General features: G+C 38.6%; 1 protein-coding gene across 1 annotated transcript in view; it reads left to right on the top strand.

Annotated features, from left to right (window-relative positions):
* LOC107095375 (dystrophin-like) overlaps window positions 1–22,952 on the top strand; it is a 369,912-nt gene that overhangs the window by 284,744 nt on the left and 62,216 nt on the right. The window contains 14 exon segments of the mRNA XM_015391433.1: window positions 7,623–7,745; window positions 9,464–9,636; window positions 11,979–12,114; window positions 12,403–12,578; window positions 12,700–12,847; window positions 13,843–13,968; window positions 15,825–15,974; window positions 16,085–16,183; window positions 16,334–16,433; window positions 17,404–17,573; window positions 17,668–17,785; window positions 17,852–18,063; window positions 18,150–18,304; window positions 19,667–19,856. Coding sequence (XP_015246919.1) covers window positions 7,623–7,745; window positions 9,464–9,636; window positions 11,979–12,114; window positions 12,403–12,578; window positions 12,700–12,847; window positions 13,843–13,968; window positions 15,825–15,974; window positions 16,085–16,183; window positions 16,334–16,433; window positions 17,404–17,573; window positions 17,668–17,785; window positions 17,852–18,063; window positions 18,150–18,304; window positions 19,667–19,856 — 2,076 coding nt within the window.

Raw genomic sequence — 22,952 nt, 5'->3', positions numbered from 1 at the left:
CTTGCCTCAAGTGGAAGAGTTTAAGTATCTTGGGGTACGGAGACGAACGAACGAACAAACAACTCTTATTTTAATGACATGAACAAAGACTTGAGGCCTGAATCGGACTCGCACTGTTAAGACACAAGATTTGTCCAAGAATCTCAGTTAACTGTCATTACAAATCTGCATGTCATGTAATGATTTATATAAAACGATATATAAGTTACAAACATAGCTTATTTTTTAGTGGCAAGGTTAGCCAACCATATGCTAACATTTCTCTAGGTCTTTTTGTTAGTTTGGCCGCATTGTGGTTTTTGCTTTATTGAATGACTTTGGTTGCTTTATAACAAATTAAACCCAACTTTGCTTTGACTCCTAAGTCTCTTGCTACTAAGCTAGCTGCATTTTTACAAGCTAGCTGCTGATTATATATTACGTAATAGCCTGAATATAAAGTATTCTATTAATTTGTACCAACATAGCATTTTGAATAAAATTATTTTACAATTTGAAGGCTTAGTCTTAAATGTTTAAAGGGTAGATTGGGCTAAATAGTACGGGTTTTGGATATTTAACCTATGGCACTGAAGTGTTATTAGGATAGTAGATGACATAGAATTATTGAGGTCTGTTGGTTTGATAGTTGCCCTAAAGATGATCAAATGTAGTTCAAACTCAAATAAAAAACTTCAGCATCAAAAGAAAGCTATGAAGCAGATCCTAACTCTTCAGTCCTTTTAAGCTAACAGTATCCAAAACGTGCTTAGAACCAGTTCTTAATTACCAAGGGATGTACCAATTCAACAAAAAGCCAATTCCATCAATGCAATTCTAAAGCTTCTTTTTTAATAAAAACAAAGTTTTATTTTTAATTAACACAGTCATATAAACTCAAATCAAATGCACATTTCCCATTCGCCATCATAGCCAGCGGTCCTTCACACACGGCTAGGCGAGAGAGGGCCACTGCAGACGCACTGCGGTTAGCCCTGGCTGCCATTACCCGCGGAGGTCCGCTGGTTGCCGCGGTCCTCTCAACTTTGGAAAAAATATTTTAAATTACGCATTAAATCAGTAAATGGGCCCTATAGTGATGCTAAAAAGTATAATGTTCTCGCCGCAAGTGATCTTAAAACATACTCCTATTGAACAATAGAAAAGAGAACTTTTAACTTGAGCGCTCCAATAAAAGCTGCTGCTGCCGCAGTGCATGCTGGGACAGCTGTCAATCTCAAGAACGGACAAGTCTTGAGATTGACAAAGTCATCCGGGGACTTTGTCCTTTCTCTGCTGTTCTTGTGAATTGGAACAGTATAAGGGCTGAGGGTTATGATGTTTCACGAGTACACAAGCACATGAAGAAAATGAAGAAATGGCCATTGTTTTGAGAGCTATGTAGCTATGTTTTATTGACATATTTTCTATTTTCTTTGGGTATGTCATAATTAAAGCTTCTCTGGAGTTTTTTTTTTGTTTTGTTTTTTTCTTTTTTAACAAAGCAGGCTTTTAAAAAAAACATGGAATAAACTCTTAAAATCAGTCCATCTATCTAGCATTAGAAAAAACATTTTAATATGACACTTTTAAAAAGTTCTTGACACACAGAGTCAAATGCTCTGTGCTGCTTTACACCTCAAAAGATTGTTTGCAAAAGTGATATTTCTTTTATTCTTTAGTTTACAGTAAATGTTTTGCAAGAAATATTTACTTAGTGGAGATTTAATCTTTTTAAACTATATACAGTGCATATGTAAAAAGTTTAAAGTAGGGGCAGTTCTAGACAGTGGCCAAAACAGGACAGTACCCCTGTAGAGCTGGTCCATTTTGCTCAGTTATGGATGGTGGGGGAAAAATTACATCACTCAGAACATTAGAAAGACTTGAGCAGAAGTTATAAAAAAAACCTCACAAAACCTGCTAAAAAATACGGCCCTAGAGTCTAAAGTTATCAGTGCCTGAGGTTATTTGAGTCATTGCACTCGTTCTACTCATGAAGCACACTCTTCTTCTACTGTACATTGTCCTAGAGCACATTTAATGCAAATAAATTCAATCCAGGGGTGTTTTTTCAGTCCAAGTTGTCAAAAAAGAGCAAAACTAGATGATGAGAGTTGGAACCTGAAGGTTATTTTTTTGTCTTGTCTGAAAGCAACTTTGCATTCACTGAGAATCTGAAAGTTAAGTTTAAAAAAAAATATATATATATATATATATATATATATATATATATATATATCAGAAGGCAGGGTTTTATCTGATACTTTTAATTTAAACTGCATGGCGATGCTCGCCTTCTCTCATCATCAGCATCTGCTCTTTTCTAATCGCTCTACAACAAACAAGGTTCTCACAAACATGCACATAGTGTCTAAAAGCTGTTAAAGAAAATAAATGAAAGCAACTGTGTTCTAGAAGGCTGCTGGTCTAGATTTATATGGGTTGGCGCTGATCCATAAACACAGGTGCATCTCGATAAATCTGGGTAGGATTGAAAAGTTAATTAACTTCATCAATTCAATTTAGAAAGAGAGAAAAAATGTGGGATTTTATTTCAAGCTTTTCTGTTCATTGTTATTATTATAGTATATAATAAAGCAAAGTCATATTTTTAGGGGGTTAAACGATTTTAATATCCGAGTGGCTTATTGGTAGCCCCTGTCCTGGATACATCTGTCTATTATGTCTTTTGTTATTTTTCTCTCAAATTAATTTTGCACTTCCATTTTCATTCATTTTTATGCATATGCTTAATCATCTTCATCCTCAGATTTTCCATTAATATCCAAAATATCCATCTTTAGCAAAATATAGATGAAAAAATATGTAATAAACAGATGTTTTGGCCACAACCAACCAAAATAGCAGGAACAGGAGACTAATTATATTTTTATAATTTTATCTTTCTAAATTAAAGTACTGAAATAAATAATATGATATTGTGCTTTATCCAGAGACAACTGATAGTAGCAGTAATTTGGATGTCTGTCGTACTGGTTGTTTAATTAAAAAATATTTTAAATATGCTTTTATTTATTTGAATAGGAAATATATTATTTCCTAAAGGCTAAAAAACAAAGATGGTTTATGAAAAGAAAAACGGCAAAAAAACCAACCTGCTACCATAAGATGCTAAACTAATTCAGCATTATGATTAAAAGCGGAATTACGGTAGTTTAGTAATGACGTTCATCATTAATGGATTTTATTTGAAAATATATATATATTTTTATTCAATATATCTCAGTAGTGGTGTTATTGATCTGATTTAAGTGAATGTGACAGAAACGTTTAGCAGAAACATAACAGTAAACAGTGAATCTGAGGGATTTGAACTCTTATCATTTAGTTGACCTACAGTAAAAACACATGCTCTTCTTCCTGGCATGAATGAAGCCTAAATTATTGTGAATTTGAACAGTTTTCTCCTCTGGGGTATAACCTAACGATAACCTAAACCAGCCAAGTGAGTATTAAAAACAAGAAATGCATCCCAGATTTTAATTTGTTTTTGATTTTCTCCATGCAGGCGGTTAAAATTGTACATACAGATTCAACTTTTTGCCAAGTTGCACCCACGCCTGAAGCCAGATTTTCTGGAACCATCCACAACTTCCTGGCATGTTTCTCATTGGATCTTTGACCACTTTTCTCATTGGAAATTATGCTGGATGTCTAATTTGAACCTTCTTTTAATTGCAGACCTCAAATATTCTGTTTGTTTTAATTTCAAACCTACTTTTAATATGTTTAAAATCATTTTCTCTCTCATTTAAAAATGAAATTGGATATAGTGTAATGCAGAAGGTTAAAAAAAAACCCTCAAAGGTCCAAGCAAATGCCTTCTGGGGAAAGAAATCTACATGAAAAGATGCATTGTGTAGGGAAAAGAATCAAAGCTTAATAAAATCCAAAGGCTTTCTGTTTGTTTGGTTTAAAATTAAAAGCTGCAATCTTAATTATCCAGACGGTCACTGAAAAAAAACCCAACCATACCATAACCATAAATTTACTTAAAACAGACTTACTGAGAGACATTTACCCAAATATTAGTATTAATGTATTTATAAGCAACCTTTGAACCCTGCCCTTAAAAAGCTTTCTCTGCATTATTAAATGAATTAGATCTTAGTGTCATGGTTAGTTTATTTAAAAATAGAAGACGGAAAAATGCTAATGTAAAAACTATAGTGAGGGTTTAGGATAACGATATGAATTGAAATATTAGAATGAGTTGATCATTTATTTTCAGCCATTTTCCAGGAATTACAATGAATAAGAATATAATAATAATTAAAAAACCTAGTTTCTTTCAGTAATTCAATTTCCTCACAAAAAAAATACAGATATTTCCCCCCCTAAATTACACAAAAATCATTATGTGCTTTAGAGTTACCAAGTCTTTGGAAAATCTGATCCCATAATGTAATTTGATGTTGGTGCTACTACATATTTAAAACATCCTGGGAAGAGAAGGATTGGAGTCGGTCATTCCCGATCTACACAATCATGCCTCCCCAATAGAGGGGCATCAGAAAGGTCATAGTCAAAGAGGCTGGGTGCCATTGTAGTTACCAGATCTGCTCGGGACCCTGCCCCTTATGATGATGTCATCAAATGGCAAAACCACTCGGACAAACTGTAATGCACCCGTTTCATAAGAATCAGATCTCTTCTTGAGTCTCGGCATATTATTACCTGTATTTGCTATTATTTTATGTTTTGTTGGCAGTCTAAACTAGCCAAAAGTAGAATAATCATTCTGAGTCTCCAAGTAAAGTATAGTGCTCTAAGACAGACTGAGACTGATTCATTTTAATAACATGTGAGGGCACAGCAGGACAAATGGAATGTTTTACAAATTACCTTTTCTTGAGATTTCAGACAAAGAAAACACCAGCTATTCTACTTGTAGAAAATGAACCGTTGTTGTTAAAACTAAGTTAAAAGAAGTGTAACTTAATGTGGCTAACTGACCAAGTTAAGGCTACGTTCACACAGCAGCCTGAAGTGACCCAAATCCGATTTTTTGGCCCATATGTGGCCAAGTCGCATTCATCCGACCTGAATGCCATTAATACCCGACACTCAATACCCGCTCACTATTCTGGGTTTTGCTACACAGAAGCGGCAAGTAAAACAACAACCATGGCAGACGATGATGTGGAGAGCAGTATTTATGTTTAACCATTTTAAAAAGATTGTGTTTTTATGGTTGGGAAAGACCACTAGATGCGGTTCGGCACTACCATCCATGCTTGCTTCAGTAGAGCGCCCTGGCCTGTGACGTCATTGCGTCCTCTACTGCGTACTTGCGTTGTATGAATGCAGTTCACACAGGGAGATCACATAGAAGTTGCATATATTTGGAAATGTAAACAGCAACGCAAAGAAAATCGGATAAAAAAAAAAATCGGAATTGAGCATCAAGGCCTGCAGTGTGAACGTAGCCTAAAAGAGGCTAACCTGTTAGCTACCGAGCACAGCGCTACCCAGCTCTCCCCCTTTATATCATGGTCCTACAGTTACTTTGTTCACCATAAACAGGTATTTTTCAGCTTTTTTTTATTTTTTATTAATCAGTTAAAACGTAATCGGTCATTAGACATGCTAAAACTACAGATGCTCCCGAATCGGTACACAGACTCTGCATTATGTTATTATCTTTGCCTGGGGAACCACAATGTTTTACGTCAAGGGGCAATGTTCAGCCAATCATTTAGCATAATGTCAGGGTCCAAGCAGATTTGGTTCCCTACACCGTACCCAAGAGTATTCATGGAATATTCACGGAGGTCTTCAACAGGGGGTCTGCGCCCCCTAGGGGGTCCACGGAGGTACTGCATAGGGGTACCTCTGCAATTTTTTCCACTAATTGAAAAATGATAAATGGAGATAAATGGAGGCAGAAGATGTCTTTCAGTCATCAATGCACACATTCAGTGACACACAGGAGCTCTTTCAAGCTGGGCACCGTTTCATTCACAACACCTGTCCCATCAACCAGGAATCAGAATCAGAAATACTTTAATAATCCCAGGGAGAAATTACTTTGGTTTCATTACTCCATCTGCAATAGAGTGACTATAGGACCAGTTTGATATAACACAATTTCATACAATATATATAATTAGGGGGTCCTCGCTCCATCTGGCCATCAGTTTGGCGTCCTTGGCCTGGAAAACATTGAAGCAAAAAAGAACTAAACGAAAAACCCACTAATTCTTTGGGTTTAAACTCACTACTAAAGGGGCGATTTCCTTCAACTTTTAGATGTGACCCTGTCTCAAGATACCCGACTGCAGTATTAGGTCATTAGTAGAGTTTGACTGCTGCTAGTTAACTAAGTTAGCCATTTGATTCAAGTGTGTAGGACAAGTAAAACATCTAAAAGTTGCAGGATACCAGTCCTCATGGATCTGAGTTTAAATCCACTGCTCTAATGGCTCTAAACTAAAACCCAAGAGTAATATATGAAATATTGTCTAATATTGTTCAGCTAAACAATTAAAGCTACTGTAGTGTCTTCTCATTGTACTGTATAGTTTTATTGAAAGGAAGCCAGAATAATCAGCCTTAGTGGGTGGAGTTGAGAAAATATGATTTGTCCTTTTTCCAAAAACTTTTTGGTGATAAACCAGTGTATTGAGATGCACCTGTGTTCAGTGTAGCAGACAAATCTCATTTCTTAGTCAAATCCCCAAACTTGACGTAGTTTGACAATTATATGGAAATAAATAGAAGTTTTGAAGGGGAAAAAAAACTCGCCTGTCCTGGCAAAAGATGTCATGATTGAGACTCCGTCTCACCCACTCGACAACCGGCAGCAATCAACTCATTGCGAGGCCGCTAATAATGTCATTAAGAGCGTTTCATCTTGGGCTGATTAAAAAGTCTCCTTTAATCGGAGGGCAAGTGATTGGCCTGCGATGGGAGCATAACAATGAGGAGAAAGGAACAGGCGAGTGTTTACATCCCAGTTTCCCTTCGCTGTAGCAACAAGCTTCATTTGCAATGTTATTTTGATTGATGCCCCCGTGCGTCATTCTGAGAGAAAAAAGTTGATGCTGGTCGAACTTGGCCGTTTCAGTTCATTTGAAGTGCTGTGAAATATTCAAAAAAATTTAAATGTAAATCACATGGCGTGTTAGAGGTCTGAAATTATCTGGGGCTTCATTTTCAGATCCTTTTTTAAATTTCTTTTATGGTGATAAATTGGCAATTTTGGCAGTTGCCCAGAGCGGCACTAAAAGAAAGGGCGCACAAGCACAGCTGAAAACCAAAATATATAATTTGTCATCATCACGTAGAAATTCTTTATTAATTTTATGCCTGTGCTCTATCTAAATCTCAAAGGATTTACTCTTTAATCTTATCATTGATTGGAGGAGCCTGTTTAATAAATAAAATCTAATGTTCATGTACTAAATTGCTATTATTATAAACCCTTTTGCATCATTGTAATTTGGAAGTTAGGCCTCCGATGGGTTTCAGATCAAAATATTAGCTGCTATAGTGTTACCTGTCCAGAAAATACCAAGTATGATGTAACATATTTGTCTATTTTTGGAGTCCTAACATTTCTGTTTTTTTTTCCCTGATCCGGCTTTGTGTTCTGTTGCCTGTGGGTGTGCAACCAGGAGTACCTGACAGAGCTCCAGGCGCTGCTGCGTTCAGTGTCAGAGACGGACTTCAAGCTGAACTCTCCTGAATACTGGCCTGCAGCCTATTATAACCTGCCCCAGCAAGAGCAATGCCTGAAGGTCAGCACTGCCTCACAGATAAACTATAGTTCACTGAAAATTTGTTTCATTCTTTTTTTTTCAATACATTTTGAATTTTAAAGTTTTCTTTCTTCCAGTTTAAATTAATTTTTTTATTTCTTATGTCAGGTTAAAATCAAAAGGAAATGTAAGAAAGAGGGGGGAAAAAGTAGTTTCCACAAACATTTTTTCTATAAATATTTTAGAAATTTCAAATCCTTTATGTACTCCACTGCATAAGATGTTTATCTCAAAATAGCCGTATTTAAAACCCTGAAAGCTAGAAAGCAGAATTAAACTTTTCCATTGACTCGAAACTCTCAAGCAGTAAATTGTATGTGGAAACACATTTTTTGAGCCCTGAGATAATACATTTTTCATTTTATACATTGATGCTGCTGGAATTGATTAACTTACCAAGTAGGAATATAGGCCCTATCAACACAACATGCTGTCAACATTCAGAATGAATGTTTCTACATGATCTACACTGCAAAAGCAATCTATAAATAATTAAAAATGTCTTAATTTAAGTGTATTTATCCTTAACTTGAGTAGGTAAATAAGATGATTTGCCAATGCTTTGGGATATTTTTACTCTTGAAACAAGATAGACGATATGCACTTGACATGAGACAATGCAATTGTTTTTTTCTTATTTTAAATTTAAATAGTTTTGTTCCATTGGCAAAGGGTCTCACTGACCTCCTCAGTTCAAGAGAAAAATGCACTTATTTTAAGAAAAGATTACTTATTTTGCATTGTATTAACATGTTATTAGTTAAAAAATCTTATTTAGTCTGTCATAAAAAAAAAATTGCTTTTTTTTTTTTACTTCATGTTAAAGTTACCAGCACAAATATATATGGTTCTCTTAATATAGTGGTAGAGATAGATGTCTCTTTTATAAGTGTTGGAAACTATTTATGGTCAAACCCTCAGGCCAAAACCAGACCCTAAACCTGCCCTATTAAAGAAACATTCAAATAAATTAATGAATGAATGAATGAAGAAAAGAAATACAAAGACCTTTAATTAATTTATTTTTGTTGTATGCAGATTATGGAAAAACCCAAAATAAAAGAAGTAGCATGTTAAGAAAAATACCAGATTGTAGGTACGAGAGCTTCAAATGAATTATATTTATTATTAGTAGTCCAAATGTGTAACATCAGTCCTAGTCCCCCGTTCATGTCTGAGATTCTACATTAACCACCATTAAAGCGGCTAATGAGTTTTATTCGTCTTTACTATCACAGTGATTTTCTGTGCCTTGTCCATGCCGAGGATGAGTTTTTCTCATTCTTTCCCAGGCTTTGCTGTAAGCTGCTTTTTGTCAATCGCAGATACAAAGTCTTATCCAAAAACTTCAAAGCTAGTTTATCCTTGCAAGATGGGTAATAAAGTATAAAATCACAACACAAATAACATCCATTTGGGATTCCTGCATGTATTGATAGCCGCTGTTTCTCTATGCTTATCATGGTGGTCATGTTTTAATCCAGCCATATTAAAAAGTTGCCTAAATTAAAAAAAATAAAAAATAAAAACAAGTGATCTGTTTTAACAATTTAAAATAATTAAAGTTGTAGTTCATTATTCGCTCTGACTGCAAAAACATTTGCTGAGGAATGCTTCAGGGGTCTTTAAATATTCACAGGTTTACTGGTCTGTTTGCTTTAATCCCCAAAATGTCCTGTGTGCTTCTTTATTTGCAGGATGTGAAGGAGAACATTGATAAACTGCACGGACCTGTGGAGAGAGCCCTGGCCCACAGAGAAGAAATGGTGATGGCTTCTCGACCTCTGGAGAGCCACAGAGTTCAGGAGACGGCTTCCCTGCTCTGTAATAACTGGGAAAAACTCAATAAGCTCTACAAGGACAGACTGAAGTAAGAGGAAATATGAGACCTGAAGGGAGGATATCCTAGACTTACGCTAGGATATAGGAAAAGATAATTAATAGGTTACTTAAAAAGATTTTTTTTTTTTACGTATAAAAGCCTATTTGCCATTTTAACTTGCCATCTATGGCGTCAATTTTGTTCCATTATTTTTGCAAGCGAAAAACGCGTTTTTTTGTAAATGAAAAATTTTAAAACACATTTTGTAAACTGAAATTTGGAAAAGTTGAAAAGTATTTTAATTTAATAATTTTTTTTTATACTATATATATATATGTGCTATATATTATAATATGTGTTTTTTGTTTTTGGTTTGTTTTTTTACAGATTTTATATTTTTTGTTTTACAGATCACATTCTCTACTTTAAACCAAAAACAAACGCTGGTCCATAACGCGTTTATTGACCAATAAAAATATTGTTGCTAACATCCAGCAGACAAATAAATATGCGTCTTTGCTCCTCACTCCACAGGAAAGCCCGCCCCAGAGGTGAAGACAGTAATGTCTTTACCTAATGTGAAAAACAAAGAAAAGAATCAATTGTGCAGAAATAACTTGGAAAATATATATATATTTTTAAATTAACATTAATTGAATTTGGAAAAAAAAATACAAGAAAGTACTTCTGGATTGCATTTTTTTAAAACTTCCATTTACAAAAGATGTTGTTTGCTCTCATTCTCTCCATCCTCACCTAATTTTACATAAAAGGGGTTTGAATGACAAAATTACAGCATGTTGAAACAAAGCAGCACATTTAAACTGGCTCGCTAATAAAGCTCATGCAGCTAATAAGAAGTGTTATGTATGCAGACTCAATGTGTTTAAAAAAGATGGTGACATTCTACTGTAGGATCCAGGGCTGGACTGGGACCATAAAATGGCCCACATTTGTATTCATGGCGGCCCTCCATGATTAGTTATAGACCATAGGACATTTACAAACTTTGAGAGGATTAAAAATGAAATGCATATAGAAAGAAATATAAGCTCCTGTCACACCTTGATGATTTAAACCAGCGTATGCCTGACGTACGAAATATCTGGTAAACACGCTGGCATATGTTAGATAGGTTATGTCGAGAAATATTAAGCATGCTCAAAATTTCCAGACGTATGCCAGCATATGTTCAAATGTGGGCCATAAATTACAGGTAAGTTATCTGATCATTGACATACGTTAAGTTTAAGTTACTCATAAGTTGTGGCGTCCAACTTATCCAAAACCTATGATTAACTTATGCGTAACTTATCAAGAACTTATATCCAATGCATATCAACAAATCTGACGTGTTCCAGACAACCACTTAGAGCTACTGTTTAAAGCTGTAACTTCTAACCTTCTTTCTTTTTCTATTTTTTTTTTTTTTTTTTTCCCGCAGCATGACTTCCTAATCAACCACCGGGCTGAGCTGTGAGGACATTATCTTCTGGGATGGCGTTTGATGTCAGCTTTATGAGAATGAAGCAAATAATTTTTTTTTTTTTTTTTTTTTTTTTTTCCCGCAGGCGGGCGACAGCAGCTAGTTTAATACCGCGATCAAATCCCTTATGCATCATTTCATGGGCATTACGCTGCCATGCTTTATGCAAAAGCTAGGCTGTCATTGGACATAAGTTCTGGACTCGTCATAAATGCGCTTCTTATAAGCCCAAAATTGATAAAATACATAGAAAGTTCAGCGTATGCAAACGTTTTAGGAGATTCTGGGACGTTTGTCACACCTTACCGATTTGGCCAGTGTGTGCCTGAGCCCATATCGAGTGAAATAAAAAGGATTTGTTAAATGTTTACAATGAATAAAGGACAGCATTTTGTGTATCGCTTCTTCTGTGGACATAATTTGGACTTAAACCCATTTCACTTTTTAACAAATAAATTCTTTTATATAGATTAATATATGAAATAACTAATTATAAATGCATTTTTGATCAAATTATGACAGCAATGGGCCGACCCAAAAATTATCATCTGCCCTGTAAGCCCAATGTCCAGGCCAGCCTGGTAGGATCTCGTCCTCTCAGATGACCATGAACTCTTCTTCATACCAAAGAATTATTCAGAAAAGTTTAAATCAGCCTGTGTGACTGCAAACTAAATAATTAACCAGATAATGATCTCATAAAGCAGCTAATCTAATAGTGAAGGGGCGAAAATGGTCAAATGTATTTTTGAGCAGAGAAGATAAAAACGACTATCAAAGTTTGATTGTATTGATTGATTTATTGTTTCCTATTGTGTTAAACTTTTTAAACAGAATAATTAATACTCTGATTATTTATAACTGGTATCATTATCACCCATCTGCTCTGCATGTGTTTGTAAAGGCGTTGGAAGGACTGCAACTCCAAGTGGCAGAAGTTTGTGTCGGATCACAAGGCCGTGGATGAGTGGCTGAACAATGGCGAGAACACGCTGAAACTGTGTGAGAGCGAGCCAGCAGCCCACAGACAGCAACTCAGGGTAAAACCAAATCCTCCATTTTCTCCACTTTAACCAGAACCAGCAGCTGGAGGCCGATAAATATGCAAATAAAAGGGCTCTTTGGATTTTTATCTGATTGTAAATACAAGATATGTTCTAAAAAGGTTTATAAAGCTACAGACCTTTGAGCCAATTGAAAACATACTGATTAAAAGTTACGCACTGATGCTTTGAGTATATATTAGAATGAGCAAAAATAAACACTTGGAATATATCTAATAATTAGATTCAGAACTGCTGAAAACTAGTGTGTGTTTGTGTATATAGGACCTGGTAGAGGATATACCTGTCCAGGAAGGGGTGTTGGGCAGAGTGAACTCTACAGGTGAGGAAATCAGCCAGATGAGCACACCAGACGATGCCTTACGCCTCCGATCGCAGCTGAAGTTACTCAACACTCGCTGGGCCAGCATCTGTCAGGAACTCCGGGAGCGTAAGAGGAGGTGGGGGTCTGGTCCTGCCCATCCCAACTCTCCAACCATCATTTTAGATTCAGAAAGTGGAGGAAAAAAATGCAGCAACACAAATGAAGAGCTGTCTTTTTTTTTTCTTTGTTTCCTGCAGGTCATCTGAGGCTCGTACAGCCGCCGCAGAGCTGGAGGAGGAAATGGGCTCCATGCTGGGTTGGCTGGATAAGGCGGAGGGTGTGCTGAGCATCCCTCTACACCCTGCAGAACCGCAGCACATCAGAGACACTTTAAACAAAGTCCAGGTAGCATGAATAAATATCTAATCCCAAGAATAATCCCTTTTTATTTAGAATATTAAGTTATATCTGTCGGATATCGTAGCTCTGATGGCATCAGGGTTTAAAAGGATATACTGTACTGACCCGAATATAAGACGACCCCGATAATAAGGCGACACCCTCTTCTTTTAGGACCAGTTTTTAGGAACAAAACAAAAACACAAAAAACAAATTTATTTGGTTTAAAGAAACAAATTTATACTGAAGTGCTAAGAATTTCATTTAAATAATATTATATTGAAAGATTTGTGCAATTAAAGCATAAAAAAAACATAGTCATGACACATTTAATTGAAATCTTGCAACTCGAATGCAATCTGAACTTTGCTCACCGAACGTCTCAAAAACCTGCATGAGGCTTTTACTCACAGACGTCGCTGCCACTCCAACTGTCACCCTGCAGCTCTGCAGTTTTTTAATAAGGTTTTATTTTGCTGTTTGCATTTTTCAGGTGCTTTTGAACGCTCCATCTTCTGACATTGCACTCTGCAACTCTGTATTTCTTTGCTACCTATGAGTTGTATGATCCCTCCACTATGTTAAACACCATTATTTAAAAAATAACTCCTCCTCAAATGTCTCCAAAGTCGTCTGACTTTTGATCCAATCTGTTCTGGGCTGTAATTCTCCATCTGTAGCAGCCTTATCGCTTCTTCTCTGTTGTGATAGAAAGATGACCCCAGCCACAGTCAGGTCATTGGCTTTAGGAAAAACTGGCGCCCTCTGCTGTTACGTTCATGTAGCGACTCCAGACAACTGTCAGCCTGTATAAATGGTTAGACCCCGATTATAAAATGACCCCACATTTTCACACTTTGTCTTATATTCGGGCCAATATGGTGCATCCATGTGTCGGTAGGTCTAGAAAGGTCTGTATCCTTCCACAAGCAACTGTTCTGGCCTCTGAGCTGCAGTAGCTAAATTAAAGGATTTTTTCTCCCCACAATGTTGTGTTTAAGACTCGTGTGGAGGAGCTTCCTGGGAAGAAGGTGACGATGGATTATCTGAACGCCAAGCATAAGATGCTAACCCTTCCTGCTGAGAGGCACAAAGACATCAGAGGAATCAACACTCGCTGGGCTCAGGTAAGCGGCCGGGAGCCTCAATGTCACGGGGTCACTGCTGAACTGAAGAGATCTGGGATCCAAACCGGGGATGCAAGTTATTCATTAATGAATTAATCTAAACTCCACTGATCTTATCAATCAGCTAACAATTAACTGATAAGTGGACTTTTTTTTTTTATCAGGAGGATTAAATTAGGGACCTTAATATTTTTTACAATATGCTACATTTAAAAAAAAAAGCCTAACCCATTATCACGACGGCTATATTAATTACCAACTGAATAAACGATAAAAAATTCTTTTTTACATATTATTAAACTTGATATATATTTTAAGATATAACAGAACATAAACCTATAGGGTTTCTGAAAAATAAAAGATGAGGAGAGATGTTAAACTATCAGTAACAGACAGGGGTATGTCGCTCCAACATACTGTCAGACCAGTGGTGTAGTCTATGTGATACACGGGTATATGCCGTATACCCACTAGAAAAGCTTGTGAATTTCCGTATAACCACTTAAAAGTGCCCAACGCAGCAGGCGCAGCAGGAGCAGCGAGTTTACATGCAAAGTCAGCTGATGCGCCGCAAACGCGCTGCTGCTCGAGATGGAAAAATTGAACTTTTGCTGCTCTACGCTCCGCGTCAACCAATCAGAGACGCTGATCTGGGAGCTGGCAGGGAGACAAACACATCGCTGATGACACAGAGCGCTGTGATCACTCCTCTGAAACAGTTTATTAACGCCTAAATTAACTGAAAATGCTGAAACCTGCCGAGATAGCGTGTTTTCTTTTATTATCCTGGTGCCTGCAGTTTTGATTACGTTCATGAAAACCGCTTCCAGCCGCCGCAGCGAACCGCAAGGAGGCAACAGGTGTTATGCCCAAAAATGCATGCCTGCCGAGATATGCATCCCCAGTCGCGGGAGCGCGCATCGCTCTGTTCAACTGCATATCAACGAGGAAAACTGATTAAAATACGACCAATGGAGCTTGGGTTCTTATATTAATGATATAAAAATGTTTAAATATACCTCTCGTGGAAAATAAATGTGGTTATTTGGCAGATTCATTTACAAAAATACAGATTTTTTTAAATAACATTAATTCCAGAGATTTTTACCGAGGTACGGCTGATTTACTTGTTGTGGTCCCACTTAAAAACAAATTAAAACTACTTTATTCCCACTGATCGCAGCAAATATAGCTGCAAGGCAAAGAAAGGATAGAGCAGGGAGCCTGAAAACCTTAAACCACTGATCACTTGCATGCAAACCATTCCATGTAGTGTGTGTGAAAGAGGGTTCAGCTTAATGAACAATATCTGTACAGATAAAAGATCTTCTCTGTTGTCAAATATAAGTCATCTCACGATGATCAGTATAAAATGGCCTCCTGTTAATCTTCTTGAACCTAGGAAGTATGTGACAACATGGTTAAGGAACCACCGCTCTACAACAGAAACAAGAAGACAAGTGAAACATAAGGAGCCTCAAAACAAACATGTCTGGAACATTTTATAGACACAGTTTTAACCTGCATAGTACTTCTGTACTTACATGTAGTACTTGATACTTAAGCATGTTTTGTTGTACAGTTTTATAGATTCTACGTCTTTTCAATACAAAGCCAACTGTAGTACAGTTTGTTGTTCATTGATTCAAATGTAAGTAACAGAGAAATTAAGCAATGTTAAATATGCTTAAAAAAAAAAGGTCCATTACATTGAACTTACTGGCGTGCTTATGTCTAAGCACAGTATACCCACTACAATAATGTAGACTACACCACTGTGTCAGACTGTTTACAGCTTTGTTTTAATGAAGCCGGTGTTGATCTGTCAATAGTACTAACAGGGAGTATTCCTTTAGGTGTCCAAGGCTCTGCCTGAGCGTCAGCTGGAGATTGAAGGTCTATTAAAGGAGCTTCTGAAGGTCCAGGGTGAGCTGGAGGACCTGTCAGCCTGGGCATCAAGTACCAGAGCCAAGCTGGAGCAAAGTCCTGAGGAACCACCACCCAGAGTACGCCCTCTTTTTGTTTTTTATATGCCTTTCTAACTAAATGTTGCCAACAAATGTTAAGGAGATGTTGATTTCATTTGAAATAAGTTTGTACTTTTCTGTTCTGACAGCTTATTGAGGACGTTCAGCTGAAGAAGCCAGAGGTGGAGTTTGTTTTGGAGCGAGCGGATCGTCTGTACAAGGAGACGCCTGCAGGATGGCCGGATAAGGTCCATAAAACATGATTTGATCACCTGGTTTTTCCATGAAACTTCTATGATTTTGTCAGTTGATTGTTCTCATCCCTTGATGGCATTCATAGACGCTCATGCTGAGCGCCACTGTTAGCTTGCTTCATGTGTATTATTCATGTGTTGCAGGGGAAATACGGCAAGCTAAGGGAGGACTGGACGGTGATTCTGGAGCTGCTGCAGAAGCATAAGGAAAGGACGGCTGCTCTGCTCGTCTCCAAAAAAGCCTGTAAGTCTAAGAAGTCGGTACTAATTCAATAAAAGTCAGTTTTCCCCACTAGAGAGTGTTGATGCAAGCAGTGAGTTATTTAACAAGATAAAGAGGCAAAATCAAAACAATTTTCATCATTTTTTTCCTTCTTTATTTACTACATGCAGGACATCACCGTTTCTGTTGTTAATTTATTTTGTTAGATTTGTTGGAAATGTTTTTTTTTTTTGTAATATTTGTTATTGCTGTGTCACTTTTATCATGTAAATGGGGGAAGAAAAAGCTCAAAAACAATGGACCCAAAGACTCAGCAGTGCATATCAGGGACCGATTTGACTGTTAATTCCCAAAGTTGGGTTCCCAGATATACAAGTATGGTGCCTGGAGATCCTTTATAGAAATTAAATAATAAAAATGGTCATGATGCATGTATTTTTTAAGATATCAGAACATTATTATTAAATGGACTAAATCAAATAGACTGATTGCTGATGCTGTTTTTTTCTAGAAATGTTTGTATTCCAACCAAAAGTTTGGGTTCTGAGATCATTCTGGTACCATTCTGTGAGTCAGAAGCCAAAACATTTGTGAAAAACGAAACCTGTTGATATTAGTTGTATATTTCTGGTCCTTCACCTGTAATCTGTATTTACTTTAAAAACTCATTTTTGTTGCTAAACAAACCACAGCATGATGCTGCCACCACTGAGTTTCACCTTAAAATGACGTGTCCGGATTGAGTTCTAGTTTCCTCCACATAAACTCAGTTTCTGTTTGAATAGAGAACATTCTTCCTCAGGTAAGATGTTCCTCCTACATGGTTTGTAGCAAACGTCCCTCCTAAAGGTTTTCTTAGTCGTTTGCTTCAGGCTCTGTAGCCTATCCAGAGTTATCCAGCTCTCTGATTAGCGCTGCTGTTGCCTGAGCTTTTCATTGATGGTAAGGGTTAATTCTCCTCCTTTTGAAACATCTCCTAATCTCTCTCCAGATGAAGCCCATGCGGGAAGCTCCCAGGCCGAATCAGCTGCGCTGCAGCAGTTCAACAAATCCTGGGCTGAGCTCACAGATTGGCTGAAGATGCTGGATAACATGGTTCAAAACAAGCGAGTGGTGGTGGCTGACCTGGACGACATCAACGACAATATAAGCCAACTGAAGGTGAGGGTATCACAGCATCGACTGGGTGGAACATGCAAGGGGGCATGAATAAGTTTCCTTTTTTCAAACATGAAATTGAGTCACTTGCTTCCAGGCATCTCTCCAGGAGCTCGACAAACGTCGCCCTCTACTGGAGAAACAAGTTACAGCAGCACAAAATCTGAAGAACAAGACCAGCAACCAGGACACACGCAACGCTATCACCGAACGCAGTAAGACTTATGAAGAAAAAGAAAGTTACATTTTTCTACTAGTGTCTCATCCTTTTTCCTCCACAGTTGAAAAGCTCCAGACCCACTGGGAGGACTCTCAGACCAAACTGTCAGACAGACTCAAGCAAATCCTCAACATGCTGCAGGACTCCACAAACTGGCTTGACGCAAAGAAGGAGGCGGACTATCTGATCAAACAGGCTAGCGGGAGGCTGGAATCATGGCAGGAGATCACGTACACGGCGGACGCGCTGAAGAAACAACACGCAGATCTGAGGGTGAAGATCATGAACGTTGGGACGGTTAGCCGGTCTGTTGACGTCAGTAATAAGATCACTTCTTTTTGTTTGCCATTCCTCTGCAGGCTTTCATGAAGGACCTGAAGCAGTGGCAGGGTCAGGTGGATGAAACGAACGCGCTGGCCGACAAACTGCTGACGCTGTACGCCAACGACGACACGCACAAGGTCACCCAAGTCAACGACAGCATGATGGCCACGTGGACACACATTAACAAACGGTAACCATGGAAACACATCAAAAGTCTGTTTGGCTGTGAGAAAGCTGATCTGGAAGATGGCATGATGCATGGAAGAACATGGCCAGCTGGATTAAAAAATAAGATTTTTTTTTTTTTATTCAAATAAAACATTTTTCATTACCTATAAGATCATATGACTATCAAACATAAAACCAATGTTAAATCAATATACCGTATCTTCCAAACAATAAGCCACTACTTTTTCCCCACAGTTACTGTATATCTTTTGTGTTGTTTTTTTGCCGTTTTGTTTTGGTTTCTTTGTTTTTGTCGTCTCTTTCCTCTCCCCTCTCTTTTCTACCTCTTATATTTCTTTCCCCCCTTACTTCTTCTAACTTTCAATAAAGTTTCATATATAATTGCCGAGCTGAACATGAAGGCAACAACCATAATGGTCCACTTGTAAAAGCAAATCTGTTAGGCTGTTATCTAGTTTGGCACATCAATTCCCAGAGCTACTCTACCGTTCAAAAGTTTGGGGTCACATTGAAATGTCCTTATTTTTGAAGGAAAAGCACTGTACTTTTCAATGAAGATAACTATAACTAGTCTTACCTTTAAAGAAATACACTCTATACATTGCTAATGTGGTAAATGTCTATTCTAGCTGCAAATGTCTGGTTTTTGGTGCAATATCTACATAGGTGTATAGAGGCCCATTTCCAGCAACCATCACTCCAGTGTTCTAATGGTACAATGTGTTTGCTCATTGGCTCAGAAGGCTAATTGATGATTAGAAAACCCTTGTGCAATCATGTTCACACATCTGAAAACAGTTTAGCTCATTACAGAAGCTACAAAACTGACCTTCCTTTGAGCAGATTGAGTTTCTGGAGCATCACATTTGTGGGGTCAATTAAACGCTCAAAATGGCCAGAAAAATAGAACTTTCATCTGAAACTCGACAGTCTATTCTTTTTCTTAGAAATGAAGGCTATTCCATACGAGAAATTGCTAAGAAATTGAAGATTTCCTACAACGGTGTGTACTACTCCCTTCAGAGGACAGCACAAACACGCTCTAACCAGAGTAGAAAAAGAAGTGGGAGGCCGCGTTGCACAACTGAGCAAGAAGATAAGTACATTAGAGTCTTTAGTTTGAGAAACAGACGCCTCACAGGTCCCCAACTGGCATCTTCATTAAATAGTAATGAAGGACATTTCAATGTGACTCCAAACTTTTGAACGGTAGTGTATATTGACAGAATGGGACACAAAGAAAAAAAAAGTACATATAAAACAGGCAAAACTCAGCCGCTGTGTGTTAAATTTAATAATAAGATTCATAAAAATGCTTTTTTGGAGTAAAGTCCTAATTTCTCTGAACTGTCTGCATTCCCAGAGTTTCAGACCGAGAAGCAGCCGTGGAAGCCGGTCTAAAGCTGCTCCAACAGTTCTACCTGGATCTGGAGAAGTTCCTCAGCTGGCTGACGGAGGCGGAGACCACCTGCAATGTTTTAATAGATGCCACTAACAAGGAGAGGCTGCAGCAGCAGCCTGAGGCTGCCAAGAGGCTGCTGGCTCAGTGGAAGGTAGGGACACATGTCCTCTTCATTAAGGCTTATAATCCTGCTCCACCGGCTGCTGATCACCGCTGTGGGAGGGGGGCTCCTGGTCACGTAGATTTAGGATGTAACTCAATAACCTGGTTATTTACAGTCTCCTTAAAGCAATAAAGATCAACACAGCTCCACATGTTATCAGTGGAGGATCTAATCAGGGCGAAAAAAAGCTGCTTCTAAGATGTTTCTACAAACTAAATTAGTTTCAGTTCTCCATCCACCATAGTTTTACGTGTTATTCCCCCCCAGGTACAGGCTTTAGCAGGATTATCTGTTTTTCAACACACCTGTCAGCCGTCATTAGGTGATGACTGATTGCCTTTGGTTGAGTCAGGATATTAGTGCAGCATATTTTCTATGTTTATATATAAAAGAGAAAAAAATGTCCCTGCATTAATAATAGAGAAGCACTCGGCTGTCGAGCTGTGTGGGCAGAGAGAAAATTATTTTGCAAGGACAGCATGGCGGGAGGGCAGCATGTGGCAGCGCTGCTTTTAAATAAGACTCCTTCTTGTCTTTCCTCTTTTGTTTTATATTCAGAGTATTATTTATACAAGATGGTTGATTTTTATTGTTTAATTATGTTTGTTTGGCTAACTTTGATTCACTGTCAACGAACAAACACAACTTTAGTTTCTGTGGAAAATTGACCAATCAAACATGATAATATGGACATAAAAACCAGGGGCCTGTACCACAATGCAGGATTACTGGGTTAGCATCGCTGGTTGCCATGGTGACTTACCCTAAAGGGGAAACCTGCTCCGGGGCACACTAGCTTTCAGGATTGATCTGAACCCTAGAAAATGCTCCACCCAGCATCATGTTGGAAATCTGGCATGTGTTGCGGTAGAAATAAGGTCCGGTCAGTCAACTCAGTTTTATGTGGGTTTAAGAGGAATTTTTCGCACCATTACATTTGCAAAGAGACGTCCTAGTCCAAAATTGCGTAGGGGGCCAACCAGATGTCAGTGACAGGACCCCTAAGAGATTGTGGGCCCCTAAGCAACTGCAGTCTCTGCTTACCGATAGTTAAACCATTGCAATCGCCCTATCCCATGTGCAGAAAACCCCCAAAAACATTATGCTACCATCCTTACTGTATTACGAACAGTAACCTTGGAAACAGTGGTCCCAGTCCCCGGTAGTTCTGAGCTGATTTCAAACCTTTGTTAGGATCATTGAGACCCCATGAGGTGAGATCTTGCATGGAGCCCCAGCCTGAGGGAGATTGACAGTCAGGTTTAGCTTCTTCCATTTTCTAATGATTGCTCCAACAGTGGACCTTTGTTCACCAATACACTTGGCAGGGTTTTCAAATACTTATTTTACTCACTGTATATGCTTCTTGTTTGCTGTAGTCATATAAATGAGAAGAAAAAATATCAAATCGGCAGGCTGCGTTTGAGGACTTTCACTATTTTAAAAGCAGAGTAGATTTTTACCATTTGTCCCGCCAACTTCTTTTTCTTTACGGCACTAGTGGCTCCTTTTTTCAACAGTAGGCTGACAGGAAACGGTGTCATGTCGGGGCTCAGGTGTCTAACCCACATGCAGAACACCACCAGGAAACAGGGAAAGTTTTAACAGTTTATTTTGGATGCTGTACAAGAAGATGTTTTGTTCAGAGTTAAGTCAGTAAACACAGAAGTAACTGGAACGAGGCTAAAGGCCCGAGGACTGGTCACACACGGAGATCTGCAGAGACGGATAGTTATGTTAGCCAGATGGACAGGGACTTGGAGTTTGACGGAGAGGTTTGATTCTGTACCTGGTTCTGAGTTTTTGGACTGGCTTGATTGAGAGGGGGAACCGAGTTGGTCTGGAGTTTGATCTATGGTCAGATGGCTTGGCAGCGTCAGTTCTCTACTTCAGACTCGAGGGACACAGAGCTTCTTCCTAGAAGCCTCTGGATGCAGGTTCAGTAGAAGGTTCTTCAGGTCTGATACTGAGAGCAGGCAGGCAGGCTGGTTTCAGAGGGACTCTTCCAGAGATCCAGGTCTGGGTCTGAATGTTTCTAGAAAAGGAGAAGACAGAAAACTGATTAGAGTCAGATCAGATTTTCTGGGGGACAGAGAATCAGGCAGGCTGGTTGGCTCAGGTTTGCTAACCATAACTACGCAACACTCTGGCACTGAAGAGAGGTTCTGACGCTGCTTAAATGCTGCTCCTCCTGATGAGCTGATCAGCCGCAGGTGTGGCGGTGGCTTCAGCTCCGGGAGATCCAGGGCGCCATCTGCTGGAGGAAGGTGGGCAAAACTCCAGATCCCAACAAAGGGGGTATGAGAGAGGGGGAGAGACATGCAGGCTGGATTAGAACCTGGGTCGCCCGCATCAAGGACTAAGGCGTCCATACATGGGTTGTGCACGCTAACCATGTCCCGTTAAGTTCTGACACAGCTCAAAAATCAGGCTGATTTCACTCTGACTGATCCCTTCTTCTATTAATATGATGTAATCGTGCCATAAGCTTCCAGCTTTATTCTGGTCCAAACATTATTGATTTAAAAACTCCCTCTAACCAGATGAAATTATGTTTTGTTTTTTATCTGCTCCCAACTCTCTTCACTCCTGAGGGGAACGCAATTATTATGCAGTACAGTGACTGGGATACAGTCCGAGTTAAATGACGCTGAAGTGTAACTTGCTCTTTAAATCAGTCAGCAATCCTTTGCCACTTCATTTGGTGTCTCTTTCATGCCGACACTGCGTTTGACTTTTGATTGAGACTTGTGTTTCCTCTTCCTGTTTCTTTAAGACGAGTTTCTGTTCCTCACAGGAGAAATACGGCGCTCTCCCTACTGCAGTCATGGCTGTGATTTTTGTCTGCTAACTTGAACCCGCCCCTTTATATGTGATAATCCATGATCATTTAAAGCTGGATTGAGTTAGCGAGTTGATAGCCAGCTTCGTGGTACCGCTGATCCTGATTGCCATTGTTGCAGATTGGTTAGACCAGATAAGGTGGAAGTAATCTGTTTATGTTTAGCTTGTGGTATGGGCCTCTGGTTTTGGTGACTGTAGACCTTTTAACCGACAGTGGAAAAACACCAGCAGATAGCATAG

Source organism: Cyprinodon variegatus, unplaced genomic scaffold (genome assembly GCF_000732505.1).
Source record: "Cyprinodon variegatus isolate N-32 unplaced genomic scaffold, C_variegatus-1.0 Scaffold541, whole genome shotgun sequence".
Taxonomy (NCBI): Eukaryota; Metazoa; Chordata; class Actinopteri; order Cyprinodontiformes; family Cyprinodontidae; genus Cyprinodon; species Cyprinodon variegatus.
Note: the sequence above shows the minus strand (reverse complement) of the source record. Positions and strands in the feature narration are given on the sequence as shown.